Source organism: Labrus mixtus, chromosome 4 (assembly GCF_963584025.1).
Source record: "Labrus mixtus chromosome 4, fLabMix1.1, whole genome shotgun sequence".
In the NCBI taxonomy this organism is placed as follows: Eukaryota; Metazoa; Chordata; class Actinopteri; order Labriformes; family Labridae; genus Labrus; species Labrus mixtus.
The window spans coordinates 18,042,169-18,057,212 of record NC_083615.1 but is presented as its reverse complement, the minus strand read 5'-3'; the positions used below and the strand labels follow the sequence as shown (position 1 = coordinate 18,057,212).

At 44.0% G+C, this 15,044-nt stretch overlaps 2 protein-coding genes across 5 annotated transcripts in view; one reads left to right on the top strand and one right to left on the bottom strand.

The window, feature by feature from the left end:
- zgc:172145 (Ferritin light chain, oocyte isoform-like) overlaps nucleotides 1–2,859 on the top strand; it is a 331,670-nt gene extending 328,811 nt beyond the window's left edge. For all 4 annotated transcript variants that reach the window (XR_009673011.1, XR_009673012.1, XM_061037104.1 and 1 more), the window contains one exon: nucleotides 2,485–2,859. The gene's annotated coding sequence lies outside the window, so the exon portion shown is untranslated. The remainder of the gene's footprint in view (nucleotides 1–2,484) is intronic.
- A 330-nt stretch (nucleotides 2,860–3,189) lies between these two features.
- dldh (dihydrolipoamide dehydrogenase) lies at nucleotides 3,190–12,544 on the bottom strand. Its single transcript, XM_061037086.1, has 14 exons — nucleotides 12,393–12,544; nucleotides 11,108–11,183; nucleotides 9,866–9,945; nucleotides 9,321–9,389; nucleotides 8,331–8,400; nucleotides 7,967–8,067; nucleotides 7,740–7,883; nucleotides 7,536–7,637; nucleotides 5,859–6,049; nucleotides 5,592–5,762; nucleotides 5,293–5,482; nucleotides 4,545–4,682; nucleotides 4,243–4,332; nucleotides 3,190–3,459 (listed from the first exon to the last, which is right to left on the bottom strand). The coding sequence occupies exons 1-14, from the start codon at nucleotides 12,429–12,431 to the stop codon at nucleotides 3,394–3,396; spliced, it is 1,527 nt and encodes a 508-aa protein (XP_060893069.1). The 5' UTR covers nucleotides 12,432–12,544; the 3' UTR covers nucleotides 3,190–3,393.
- Between the last annotated feature and the right edge of the window lie 2,500 nt (nucleotides 12,545–15,044).

The window sequence follows — 15,044 nt, the reverse complement described above, 5'->3', positions numbered from 1 at the left end:
AGGGGAATGTTTGAAAAGGTGGAGAAGGGGGATAATATGTCCTCTTTAAAATCCTTTTTCTCACTTACAAAGCTCTTGATGGTCAGACACCATCAGGGCTGCACGGCGGTGCAGTGGTTGGCGCTGTTGCCTCACAGCGAGAAGGTTCCTGGTTCAGATCCACGTTGGAGAGTAGCCTCTCTGTGATGAGTTTGCATGTCCTCGTGCACACGGTTTCCTCCCTCAGCAACATGCTCGTTAGGGACTCTCATCTATCTCTACATGTCAGACTTCTGACCAGATATTTAAGATATTTGTCTTATTTACTCCCAAACTCTGTTTATATCGGAAGCCGTGAAAATAAAAAAATACACAAAATTTTCTTATTTAACTGATGCTGCATTTATAGGTTTAAATGATGAGATGAGCAAGAGCCACCAGAGCCAATCACAGAGAAGCTATCAGAGCAGGGAACTGTTGCCGGGCAGTTTTCTCTCAAACTAAACGCACATTCTTTAAAAAGTTAAATCGACACCGATCAAAGATCCTCTGTGAGGGCACGGACTTCAGGCATGATGTCAACATTTTTCTGTGGCCTCTTCAGACTGCCGACATCTCGCCTTCAGTATGAATGTCATGGAGGCGAGATGCATGGAAGAAGTGATCTGATTTCTGTGCCGTCCTTTGGAGGTAGTTATAGAAAGGAGGCAGGATCGTCAAAGCCAGCAGGGGAGCGAGGAGCTGTGTGTGTGTATGAGGAGCTCCCGCTGTGTTTACACGCCATGCTGTCTCACGCCATGCTGTCTCACGCTTCAGCAACGCCATCAAGCATTGTTAATTTACAGACTGGGACACCAATATTACCCCTCTGTGCAATCGCTAACTCTTAGCTCCGCCGCCATCACGTCTTTGTACTTTCATATTGATTCTGTGGCGGCGTAATATCGGTGTCCCAGTCTGTGCATTCAGTGTGTTTCGGCATTGCGGTAGCTCCACATACACACACAACGCTGAGCTCCCCCACTGGCCCTGCTGAAACCGTCTCGCCTCTGTTACTACCTCCAAAGACGGGGCATCACTTCCTACCCCCATCCCGCCTCGGTTGTATTCAGACAGAAAGCAAAACAAAATATCGGCATAAATATCGCAGCGTGGAAACGACAGTCTGAAAAGGGCTATTATAAATGTAGAAAGACTAGTGATGTGTAGTTCGTGAACGATTCGGGAGCTCCGACATGAATCACTGACTGACTGAGAGGAAGAGCGGAGCTCTCGTTCACTGAACGAACTGAACGTGTACTGAACGTACTGAACAGAACAGTTGGGGAAAATAAATGTGATTGTTTTAGCAGCTTTCAGTTTGCAAACTGTAACTTTATCCAACTAAATTCTCAGCTCATTGGTTTATTATTCACCACCAGCTGTTCTCAGTACGATCGCGAGCAGAACTAAACGTTCGGCCGTGTTTCAGCTTATTAAATTCTGATTCACAGACAGAGCTGCGGAGAAGTACTGAACGATTCGGTGAACAAATCTTTTGAACAAATCACTTTACTGAACTGATTCTACTGATTCAGTACACTGAAAAGAACTGCTTTACCCATCACTAAGAAAGACAGGATGAGGGCGGAGCTTGGTTGCGGCTGCACACTCTCAAAGTGGCTACTGATGTCACAGTAGGTGTCGACCTTAAAGGTGCCCTGCAGCGTTTGATTGTAGATGAGTGGTTATATGTATGACCACCAGGTATTCATAAACTTTTCCCACATGTTGATTAGGTTTCCTTCCATGTGAACTATTGTAAAAGATCTTGTCCACATCAACACGAGCTAGCTTGTGGTCTCCGAGGCAATCGTCAGCTAGTTTTAACATTTCTCCGCTTGTTAGATCACTTAGCGTGAAACAAACAGCATTTAGTTGTTTTTTTAGCTCATGTATATGTGCGTTCGAGGTGTAAAACTCCACGGTTCACCTGTAAACTTTTCAAAGATAAAAATTAAATAAGTATAAAGTCACAACTCCCACAACAGGACAATTTAATAAGCACAAGCTTTCTCTGTTGGAAGAGAGGCAAATCAGGAATTTCAGCACAGTCGCTTTCTTTTTATTTATTTCTTCTGCAGAAAACATTGCATGGAGTGATTCAGTAATGGTGTTAAGGTTGTTGAGAAAAGCAAAGGGGGGGGGGGGGCTGTGAAAATCCTCCCAGCAGTGTCGGCAGCTCCTGCAGCACAGCAACCCAGCCGGTCCGCTGTGGAACTGGTAGCCAATGACGTTGAATATTCCCCAAATTAAATTAATTTAAAGATCACATATCCTGCTAAATCCACTTCCCCATGTTCCTCTAACTCTAATATGTGTCTCTAGTCTGTCTATAAACCCCCCAATGATAAGAAAAGTCCATCCTCTCCATCTTTTGCCTGCTCCACTTTTCAGAAAGTGTGAGCTCAAACAGGCCGTTTGGAGATTTTCCCTTCATGACATCACAAAGGGCTCCTCCCCCAGGTGGGTGACACGCCCACTACCCTCTGAAGGTCTGTTTATGATCCAGTCTGGGAGATTTTTTATGAAGCATGCAGAGAAATGTCTCATTCTGTTTCCACATTTTCTTCTTAGTTTAATTATTTGTGTCCTTACATGACCTTTAAAATTCTCAAATTATCACTCTGACACCATCAGTCGCTCACACTGCTGCTTCAGCAACCAATTTTTTTAAAAGCAGTTTTCCGCTTTGCTCAGGTGTCTTGACTTTAGCATCAGTATTCAGTCTGAGAGTAAGGACCCAGCTTTGATATTTGAATTATCTTTTTTTTGTCTGCAAATTTCCAAGACTTTCCTTGTTTAATAGACGCTAATAAAAACACAGTAATCCAAAAGGGGGAAGAAACAAAGAAATGCAACAATTTTATCTTAAAATCTGTTATTTTTTTCCTCAACATGGATCCCCAAAGAGCGGAGTGAAGTGTCGATTTAACCTTTCTAACTGCGCGGGACATTAAGCCTCCACAGTTTCCTGTTCTGACTACACATCATACTCGTGTGAAATCCTTTTGACACTGTAAAAAAAAAAAACAACAGGAAAACAAAAAACTCCTCTTCTTCCTTTACAAGAGAAACTGCAGCCAACATAATATTTATATCTCTCTGTGCTTCATGTGTAGCATAATCTGATCTTTTAAACTATGTGTTTGTAAAGCAAAAAGACTGATCTGCAGCCAGGTCAGTGTTTATTTAGCGCCAAGTTCCCCCTTTAATCATTTTATTTAGAACATTTAAATAACAGTAGAACTAAATGTGGTACAGTCGGGATGTACAGAGAGGATCCCGGTGAAGGTGCATGAATGTTTGGACACACACACTGCTTCCTGTTCTTCCTCCGTTATGTACACTGAAGGTGCGACAGCGGCCGACGGATCAGAAGTTGATGGCTTTGCCGAAGGAGGCGGCGAGGTTTGCTTCTCTGAAGGCCTCCGACACAGTCTGCAGGAGAAGGAAGACAGGTGAGGGATCAAGAGTGAGTGGAGAACTGGAGAATCAGCTGGGGTTTACATCAGCGTGGTCGCTAAATTACCGTTCGATTTTCTGTAATAACGCTTTTTTTGGACGCAGAAAGCATGTTTGGTGTAGGTCCCGACTGATACAGGATTTTGGGGGCCGATAAAGATATCAATATTGGGGTGGGGGAAAAAAATCAAAAACCGATATATCGGCCGATATCTTTCTTAGATGTACGATCAGGGAAAGATTTATAATGAAGAAAAGATGGCCGCTCGACTGGAAAGTTACTGAGCATGTACGTGCATCACCGCCTGACTCTCTGCAGAGTGATGATGCTCGTTGTAAGCCATACAGCGCCCTCTAGTGGTGACAGAGAACAGCTCGTGTAAAACTATGAAACTCAAGTTAAATGATATTTGACTAGTGAATAAATCTTGTAATATCGGCGCACAGCTCTGATAGATTTAGCCGATACTGATAGTCACTGGTTATGATATTATCGGCTGGCTGATTAATCGGTCGAGCTCCAGTTTGGTGTGTTATGAGAGTGTTGCAAATGAAAAAATAATGGTTGCTCTGACACACTAGCAGGATTTCAGACTCAAGTAGATCTAGAACAACTATTGCACCACAAGACTGCTGCTGCCACCTTTTGGAAATAGACTCATATCAGTGTTAAGTTTGTATATGTGGATGAGGCGTGTGTGTGTGTGTGTGTGTGTGTGTGTGTGTGTGTGTGTGCGTGTGTGTGTGTGTGGGACGTACGGGATGGGCGTGGCACACTCTGGCGATGTCCTCACAGGAAGCGCCATACTCCATGGCCAAAGCGGCTTCATTGATCATCTCTCCTGCCCCCTGCAGGCGAACACACAAACAGCAGCTTTTAATGTGCATGCCTGAATTCTCTAAATAATTTCAAAACAGTGTGAAAAAAGGAGTTAGCTTTTTTTCTGCTGACATGCTACTTGATTCTGATTGGTTAATCAGGGCAGGTGTTTTGTTTCTCTCTCAAGGCAGATCACTGCTCTGAGGAATTATCTGGAGGACTACTTCTTGTCTGTTCTTACCGATCCGACGATGTGAGCTCCCAGCATCCTGTCCGTCTCCTTGTGGCTGAGGATCTTCACCATGCCGTCAGTGTCGGCGTTGGTCTTGGCTCGGCTGTTGGCCGCAAAGGGGAACTTGCCGACCTTGTACGGGACGCCCTGAGGAGGAGAGGAGCAGAGACGGGATGTCAATCACTGACCGAAATTTTGACAAGACATTAAAACAGGATGATACAGAATTTTTCACACTCATTTTGACAATTTTTTCAGACGCCCGATTATTGTACAATTATTTTAGATTTCTCGCACTCTAAGGCCCCGTGTCCACCTGGCGTTTTTTACTAAGCGCAGCGTCTTTTTTCAATTGTTTTCAATGAGCAGAGAGCGACCGCCTGGAGGAAGAGCGCTGCACCCAGCGTCTTTTTTCCAAGCGCTCTGTCTTTTTTGCACGGCCGCTCTGAGCTCTTAAGTTGAAAATCTTTCAACTTTTCAGAAAGCCGCTGTTGACGTCACCGGCGCTCTTTTCCAAATGTTTGATATTCCATTTACAGATCGTGTCTTGTCTCCACATCCTCCTCACGCCGTGTCTGATCGGGAATTAAAGGATCTCAAATATAAAACATGCAGTAAAAAGAAACGGAGCAGTGTCGGTCAAACAGCGGCCATTGACGACACGCTGTTGTCATAGAGACAGGACGGACTGGCAGCGCAGGGAACGCTAAAGGTGGACACACGGATCCCGGTGGCGCCTCTTTATCGTATGACTCACCTCCTCTTTGAGCTGCTCCTCTGTCTTGCCAACCCACGCCACCTCGGGGTGTGTGTAGATGACGGAGGGAACACAGTTGTAGTCGATGTGCACGGCACCGCCCGCCATGCCCTCCACACAGATGATGCCCTCGTCCTCGGCCTTGTGCGCCAACATCGGCCCGGCGACCACGTCTCCGATTGCGAAGATGCTGCAGGAGGAGAGGGGGAAGGAACATTTAAAAATCCAAAAAGTGGATTTCCAAATCCGGATCTTTCTTCTCCGCTTGTTAAAATATTAGACCCCGAGCCGGGAGGTACCTGGGTACTTTGGTCTGGAAGCGGCTGTTGACGGGGATGCGACCTCTGTTGTCCACCTCGATACCGACAGAGTCCAGACCCAGGTTCTGTGTGAACGGCCGTCTGCCAATACAGACCAGCAGCACGTCACACGTCAGCGTCTCGTTCTTCCCTCCGGCCGCCGCCTCCACTCTGAGACACAAACAAACACGGGCGCAGATTTATACGTTTAACAGTCACACAGACACTCAAGACAGGTTGTTGAGGATTCAGGAGGGTTTCACTCACGCCACATCGATCTTGCCGTCGGGCCTCTTGGTGGCGCCCATCACTTTGGTGCCGAGCTTGAACTTGACGCCTTGTTTCTGCAGGATGCGCTGGAAGGTCTTGGACATCTCCATGTCGATGCCCATGCCGCCCACGTGGCCAAGGAACTCCACGGCTGTGACTTTAGAGCCCAGACGCTGCCACACTGACCCCTGCAGGACGGGACGACAAACTGCTTGTTAGTTCTTTCATTTATTTTAAGTTCAACTCCAACTTTCTGTACACGCGTCGCTTACAGAGGTCTCTCATTTGTCTGAGTCTGAAAATAAATCTCTGAAGGAAATCTTCATCTTTAAGTAGCATGTTGCAGCAGCTCAATATAACTTCTGTCGTAAGTTAAGTCCGCACTAAACCCTGTGTTGAAACCAGCTGAGTCACTGTCTGGTTAAACCACAGAGAAGCCCCACATACTGTGACATCAGTAGCTTCACCATCATAACGTTATACTAGCCCAGGGGTGTGCAAAGTGCGGCCTGCGGGCTCTTGAGGATATTTTTTTTGTGGCTCACTTCTGTAATCTAAGAATCAGAAGATTTTGGCCCGAGGCCTCATTCAGATGTCATATTTTGTTATTTTTCTTTTTCATGTTAGCAAGGGCTGAAAAACATCCCTAAAATAGAAAATGTTCAGTACAATGAACGTTTTTATTCCTTTTTTTCTACAGCTTTTACTATTTTCCACATTTTTTGTTAACTTTGAAAATAAACCTATGCACCAGTTTTTGCAAATAAACGGACTGTTAAACCATATAATAACTTGAGCTAAATACAGAAAGCTTTTCCAAAGAAATTTAACCACGTTTCAGGCTGTAATCTGAGAAAAAACAAATAAAGTAGAAATCAAAGTCTTTGATTTCATTTTATTTTAGGGTTTCCTTTGCAAGCCTTTTGATTCTGATCTACAAAGCCTTACTATTTTTTCAAAAAAATAAGAACACAATAGTTTCTCACTGTAATTAGTTATTGTGTATTTACATGATTTTTGAAAAGGTCAAATTACAAAAACTTCACAAAATTATTTTAAATATTTAAAAAAAACAAAGCCTGTGGTCCGCAAGCGATTCTAACACGACAATTTTGGTCCGCAGAAAAAAAAAGTTTGGACACCACTTCTAGTAACGTTTGGACTTCAATCTGAATGATGCTGAGGCGTAATGGGGGGACAAAGTGACCCCGCCTCTACACAATCTTCGGAGGTAGTAACAGAGGTGAGACAGTTTCAGCGGAGCCAGCTGTGTGCGTGTGCATGTCTGACTGCGTGTGTATGTGGAGCTCCTGCAACGTCGAACCACAATGTGAATTCACAGACTGGAAGAGAGCGACATGACGCCATCATGGCACAAATATGAACGCACACAAAGACTTGATGACGGCTGAGCTTCAAGGAAGCAGTTTGAAAAGGGGCTCGTGTTTCCTCTCCTGACTTATCGTCTCTGAGGAGGCTAAAGATAAAGTCTGTTAGTGTCGTCATCCACAAACTAAATGTGTGTAAAATATATGACAATGCATCATGATAATAGCCGACAGCCTCCATTCACAGTGACATCGAGGGGTCAAACCGTGAACTTAAACAGAAAGGTGGTACTCTTTTATTGGACGGATGAAATGACCTCCGCTCTGGGTTAAGATTGACACTGACCAGCTCCACTCCGATGACTCCGGCTCCAATCACGATCATCTCCTCGGGGACTTTCTTCAGAGACAGCGCTCCTGTGGACGACACCACGTTGTCCTCGTCGATCTAATTTAAAGACAAAAGTTACATTTTCAGAGATTTGAAAATGTTCAAACTTTTGGGAAAACTTCAGTTTCCTTCGGACAGTAAAAAAAACAAACGGCGTACCTGGATGCCGGGGAAAGGCGTGACCTCGGAGCCGGTGGCGATGAGGATGTTCTTGGTGTTGATGACCTGCTCGCTGCCATCTGCTGTTGTGGCCGTCACCTGGTTCTTACCCGTCACCCTCCCAAAACCGTTAACGTGGGTCACCTGAGGGGGGAGACGTCACGCTGTAACCTCTGACATGTGATTAGATGTTAAATTTAAGAAGATGGAGGAGAAAGAAGACCAACTTTGTTCTGTTTGAATAAATGTGCGATTCCTCCGGTCAGCGCTTTGACCGCCCCGCTCTTCTGCGCCATCATCTTCTCCAGGTTCAACGAGATGCCTGAAACTGAGAGAGAGAGAGAGAGGGAGAGAGAGAGAGAGAGAGAGAGAGAGAGAGAGAGAGAGAGAGAGAGAGAGAGAGAGAGAGAGAGAGAGAGAGGCTTCAGTTACCAGTTTTATCCTCAAGAGGGCGCCACTGTGTGGTTCTCTGTGGCTGCCTTTTCCATTCGGTTTTATTCTCTTCTGTGAATTCTCCTAAGCAACATCTGTTTTAATTTAATCTTCTTTTTTTTTTAACAAAGTGAATATGATAAAATGAATTAAACTTACTTTCGATGCCTCTGCTTTCAAAGTCTTTGCCGTGAGCCATGTGGTACAAGTAGGAGTTGTTCAGGAGAGCCTGCAGACACAAAAATACATTAAATAAATGAAAAGTTTTGGACCATATTGTCTCTATTTTTGATTGTTTTATTTAGAGTATATTTTAACTTATACAGAGTTTTATGTTTTGACTTGCTGATCTTTAATGTAAACATTACTTTGTACTTGTTTGTCAGCATTTAAAATGATAAAGTGAGCTTACTATATGATCAGTCATTAAGGAAACATGCTATGTTGAAGTGCTGGCTTCTCTGATAACAATGCAGCAGCCAGTATGTCCTCCTTCTAACTTTAGATTCTGGTCCTGAATGCTCTGGATTTGTTTGGACCAGAGAATGTAGGTGGTTTTAAGTCAGCTCCACACTGCTGTCTTGGACGCCCCTCGGTTTGCCAGATATGAGACCAGTTATCAGGTCAAACCAACAGGTGTTGCAGCGATGGAAGCGGGCAAGAGAACTGGTTCAGATAGAAGTGATTGTACCCGACCTAAAAAGCCTCTGCGTGTTTCTAATAAGCTCCACGAGCAGAAACGTGCTCAAACTAGGATCAATATTGGAGATGTTTTTGAAAAATGGAGAGAGGTTAGAACACAGAAAGGTTTACAGACCGATGCAGAGCTGGATAAACACTGAAGCTTCAGTGTCCACCACATGACAACCTGCGTGAGCATCAACTCTAGAGAGGAGGGGGCGGGGAATGTTTTGAAATTTGGGCTGCAGTACCCATTTTAAACACTAGGTGTCAGATTTACATATTGCTCCATTGAGGTTAAGAAAAACAACTCTGGTTTTGTCAATGTTTCTTCTTAAACTAAATCATGAAGTTTTTATTTTCGATCCTTAGAGACTGCAAACATTTACAGCATGGGAAAGTCTTAACGCTGACCTCGTTCTCTTCCATCGCTCAAACATTTTGAGCAGAAATTAAACCGTTTTTCACCTTTGAGGGGATGCAGCCGACGTTCAGACATGTCCCGCCCAGCGTGATATTTTTCTCCACACAAACTGTCTGTCATAGGGAGGGGAGAAAGGTTACAATTAATTGAAAAGACCAAATTAAATGCAGCTCAGATTTATATTAAAACAACAAAAGCTCAAATGTTCCTTGTTTGTTTGACTCATTTGTGAAAATATGAACCACAAACTGAGACATAGTCTACAAGTAGACCTGAGATAGACACAGAAAAACTCTCTGCAACTTCAAAAGATATGAAGGAAATTAATGCAGGGTGTAAAAAGAGACACAGATATGTTCAGTGATGTTACATCTATGGCTGTATTTGGTCGTTTGAAACATCAGTAAGTTCAGAGATGATTTATATTTGACCGTATTCATTAAACTTACAACATTGTGATAAACCAATTCATGTCCTTGCAGCATGTGAGCGCTGGATGTTGCATCGCATCAAAAATGAGATATGGTACCACCTTCGTTAAAAATCTTCATATTTCCTGATCTGATCGGGGGCCTTGAACACAGCTTACCTTGAAGCCGAGCTGTGCGGCTTTGATAGCAGCGACGTAGCCACCGGGACCGGAGCCCACCACTGTGACGTCTGCATCGACTGCAAAGGGGAGGGAAACGCAACGACATCATACACGAGTTCACTTTGTTACGGTTACTTTTTAACCCTTGGTAAACAAAGATACAGAACGGTTCTCAGGTTTCAGTTTTTAAGAATGTGGCAGAGGAAAAGTGTACTCGGATCAGTGGATCACTTGTGGAAGTCGAAGTTTCAAAACCGCGTTTATCATCAGAAAACGGCAGGAAAGAGCGTCACACATCTCTTGGTTCATTACACCCCCTGGAATAAAGCCTGTTCATCTGAAGACATCGTTATAGTTTATGTAGCGTTAAAATAATTCTCATAAAACATTTCGTCCATAGAGCCGGGAGTTCTCATATTTCTCCTCTGACTGTCTGTCCTTCTTCACTCAGCTCCGCCTCTCTCGCTCTCAGAGTAAAACTCAACAACCGCCTGCATAACGAAATACAAATAAAGCCTTTTGTGCCTTTACTGTAGAGACAGGACAGTTGATAGTCTGAAATCTAGGAGAGAGAAAGAGAGAAAAAGTCGGGAATGACATGCGGGAAAAGGAGCCACAGGTCGGATTTGAACCTGGGCTGCCCGCTTGGAGGACTACAGCCTCATTGGGTGCGCTCCATTTGATCTCGGAAGTCAGAAATCCCGAGTTGCCAGTCTGATATGTCATCAGGAACGCCCTCAAGAAGTTGGAATTCTGACTCAGAAACTTCAGCAGTCAAAGTTAATATCCAACATGGCTGCTACGTGCATCAACAGTAAAGTTCAAACTGCTGATGTTGTGTTTATGATATTGTTTTTCATCTCCTCCTCTTGAGGACAGACCTGACTAAGCTTACTTGTTTACTTTTTACAAATCTGCATCCTGATGCCGTTGAATCGGCAAACTCAATCCCCTTAATCACATCAGGGTTCGGGGAGTGAAGCCTCTGTGTACCTTACTGTTTTACTGAACTCAGACTTAACAGATGAACGGGCGCTACTCCCACAGGACCAAGAAAAGACGGCCTTTATCTTACCTGGAAGTCGTTCAACGCTAACCTGCGGCTTTATCAGAATTACAGATAAATTAACATCCCTTCCCAGAAGTGTATATCGTCTATCAGACAGTGATAAGACGATGATAGCCAAAGAGTTCTGAGATTGCCAGTACGCCAAAGGATAAGATTTTGATTTATCTTACTTGCTGCTTTGTCTGCGTAGGTTCTGACGGACACAGCCGTAGCTCCGTGCAGTTTGCAGGGAAGCTGGTGGCTCCGCTGTGAGAGAGGAAACAAACACAAAGTGGAAAAAGTTCATTTTACATGGCAATCAAAAAACAGATGGCTTTCATTCCCATTGTTCAAAGTTTAAAACCTTTTTTTTTGCAAATCTTGTAAGCCACGTCTGCTGTAGATGCAGGGAAATATCTCATGAACGAGCAAGTTCATATAAAAAAAAAAAGTCACACAACGCTGACAAGACAATGCCATGTCTCAAACAGCCGTCTTGAAGGTCACACATTATGCTAAATACTCTTCACCATGTTGTTTTACCACGTATATGTGTCCCTACTCTGTCTACAAACACCTAGCTGTGGGAGTGTCACCCACCTAGGGGAGGGGTTACTGCCCTTTGTGATGTCATGAAGGGAAAATTTCCAAACAGCCCATTTTCTGAAAAGTGGAGCAGGTGAAAGACAGAGAGGATGGACTTTTCTCATCATTGGGGGGGGTTTGTAGACAAACTAGGGACACATATTAAAGTTAGAGAAACATGGTATTTTGCATAATATATTACCTTTAAATTATAAAAAAATATAATTTAAAACCTTTCAAGGACCCGCAGGAACCCTGCAGTGAGAAATAATTTGGAATAATAAGTTCTTTCAACCCAGAAAAGCTGTGTGACAACATCTCTGTCATAAGCTGCATCAGGAGTTAGGTAACCAGTGCTAAGCTAACTAGCCTGCTAAAATGACAAGAAGGGAGAGAGCTGTCAAACGTAGCTTCATTAAACTACCTCATGAGGAAATGTCATCTCTTCTACTAGAAACAAAAACATGTAACGCTTAAGACTTCTAATACTGGTGTACGGAAAAGCTAACATTTAGCTACTTCTTCGTATAATGTGATATCCTGGAATTCACTGGAAACATGAGAGAAAAGTGTTATTTTGATTTACATTTGGGTCTCTAATTTATCTCTTAATAAAGCCGAATTGTACAGAACAATCCTCTGAACATTTTAAAACTTAATTTAAGCGAAATAAGCGGCATGTTTTTCATATAAAACGTCAAAAACCCCTGAATTGGAAGATTTGTCAGCGGAGTCTGGTGCAGCACGCAGGACTGTTAGCTTTAGCTGCTAGCTAGGCCCGGGCCCGGTCATAACATACTGGTTTCTACAGGAAACAACAGAGATTAAATCCAGTTTAAACCAGTCTGGACAACACATGCTAAAGTATAATGTAATGAAAGTCATCCTCACCGTGGCCAGAGAGCGATATATCTGAGTCCAGCTCTGCATTTTGTCTGCGTCCCCTCACGGCTTCAGTAACCTACAGCGGGCCGACAAGCCAAGGACTCCTGTCATTGCGCATGCGCAGTATCAGTCACCTAAAACCTATGCCTAAAACACGCCTGTACGTCGCTGCTTTATGACGTATGTGATTTTGAAGGATGAAAAACAAAACAAACCATTAGGGACCTTGGGAATTATACTTTATGTAAAAAAAAAAATGTGATGATAAAAATGATGTTCTGTTCATTTTACTATTACATTTTTTGAGTCTCTTTAAGGCTCAAATATAACTTTTAACAGTTACATGTCACTGATCTGCTTCTTCGTAATATCAACACTGTTTTTTGCTGTTGTTACAACATTCACTCTTTCCGAACTGAAATCACCAGAACACACTGAAGTCGGAAGAACGACTTCCCAACTCGGAAACTTGGACCACCCGAGCAGCACCTGAATGCAGCAACAAAACTCTGTAAATGATTGCACTAGAGGCTTAATGCACTTTTAGCCAGAGCTGTATTTATTACACATCCACGGTAGCCAGCCGTATATCTATCCGTATACTCTCGCGAGAACCCTTACGTACGCTGCTGACGGTGTAACTGTATAACATGTAATAGTGTGCAAGCACTTTCAGCATTATATGAAATCTCCCCTTTTTCTGTGTTATTATCTTAATAACAACAGAACTCTGTAACAGAATGTGGCCATCTTGACAGCACTTATTATAGATCTCTTAATTCAAAACAGTTCAAAACATACTGTTCCCTTTAAAACTCAGAAAATTATGTTTTGGTACTCTTACCTTCTCACAAACTCAAATCACTGTCAATGTTAATATCTCCCAATATAATTTTTCAACAAATAAAAATCAGCAACATCAGTGACAATACACTTTTCTTCAAACTTTCTTTCCCCTTCTGTTTTTGTTTTTTTTAAACAACCCCCCAAAGGCCATGAGTCTGTTGTGTGACTATAGGTCAAGCCTATTGATTGGTTTGCACACATGTCCAGATCTAGTCACAGTCTGACAAGGCACAGAGGTCGGAGGGGTAGCCTCACTCTGACAAACAGGAACAGTGTCTGATGTGTCGGGCCTGTCAGAGCGAACACCTGTCCCTGACGCTTCACAGGGCGCTGCTGGGGTGGGCTGTGAAACCGGCCCAGGCTGAAGGCGACGACGGTTTCCGCCTCAGCTCTGCTCCATAGTGCGTCCTGATAACAAAGGAGCTTGGGGTAGTGCTCTCACTTGAGACCACTGCAGGCAAAGACCACGACTTCTCATGGTCCAATTTGGAGAGTACAACATCTCCTGGTTGCAGGGCGGATAAGGCTCCATGGCAGCGGTTGTAGTAGTAGGCCTGTTTAGCCTTTCCCTTGCTGTCCTTTTCTTTCACAGCTGTCAATCTGGGCCATTTTGGAGTGAGATTTTTCTCCAAAGTAGGGAGTGTTGTTCTAATTCTCCTCCCCATCAGTAACTCTGCCGGGCTGAATCCTGTGGTGGAACAGGGAGTGGACCTGTAGCTCATTAAAGCCGTCACAGGATCATCCTGCTTGAGGATTTTCTTTGCAACTTGAACAGCTCTCTCGGCTTGACCGTTGCCTTGTGGGTGGTGAGGGCTAGATGTGTAGTGTTTGACGTCAAGCTGTTTAGCGAACTCTTTGAATTACGCACTGGAAAACTGCGGACAATTATCGCTCACCACCTCATCTGGAATGCCAAACCTTGCAAAGACAGTTTTCAGCTTTCGGATAACTTGCCCGGTCGTGGTTGATGGCAGGTGCAGTATTTCAATGAATCTGGAGTAGTAATCAGAGATCACCAGGTAGTGTTGGTGTTTGTGCTCACAAAGGTCCATTGCAACTCTTTTCCAGGGTCGCTCTGGGAGCGGTGTAGAGATGAGAGGTTCTTTGTGTTGTGTTCTTCTCAGCTTACAGCACAAGTGGCATGATGTCACAAGCTTGTTCAGCTCTGCAGAAAGTCCAGGCCACCATACTGATGAACTTGCTCTCTCTCTGCATTTGATCAGGCTCTGGTGTCCTTCATGGATTTTCAGAAGGATCTCCCCTCTCATTGACCTTGGCACAACAATCCCGTTTCCTCTTAAGACGAGTCCATTGTACTCTGACAGTTCTGATTTCACTGGCACATAAGCTCTAGCATTTATGGGAACTTTGCTTATGTGTTCAGGCCATCCTCTCTTTATGAGTTTCACAACAGTCAGTCCCCTGCTCCCCATATGCCTGTACATGTCCTTCGCTTGTTCGCCGTCTCCTCACTAGTTTCATTTCCACAGAGAGTGGCCTGCTGAGGAGGTTGTTCACTGTGCGACCACGTATAACATATGCTTGTAGTGGGTAAATCTTGCCTTTGTGTATTACAGTGCTCTGGATCTGTCCTATGCACTCTACCCCCCACCTGGGCTATCCAGTGGAATATCTGCAGGCTCCAGAGGACTTTTGGGAACGAGTGAGTTGTAGGTCTGTTCACATATAACACTTACATCGGCTCCTGTGTCAATTTTGAAGTTGGCTGGTGTTGAGCCCACCAGCAGTTCAACCGTCCACTGCTTAGCTGAGCCATCTGCTTTTCTCACAGCACCCAAGAAGTATGACTGC

Bases quoted from the DNA above. Each gene is read 5' to 3' on its own strand.
- dldh (XM_061037086.1), bottom strand. From the start codon at position 12,431: ATGCAGAGCTGGACTCAGATATATCGCTCTCTGGCCACG. The intron at 11,184-12,392 runs GTGAGGATGACT...CCTCTCTCACAG, and splicing joins TATATCGCTCTCTGGCCACG to CGGAGCCACCAGCTTCCCTG. The intron at 9,390-9,865 runs GTAAGCTGTGTT...TCCCTATGACAG, and splicing joins CCGCACAGCTCGGCTTCAAG to ACAGTTTGTGTGGAGAAAAA.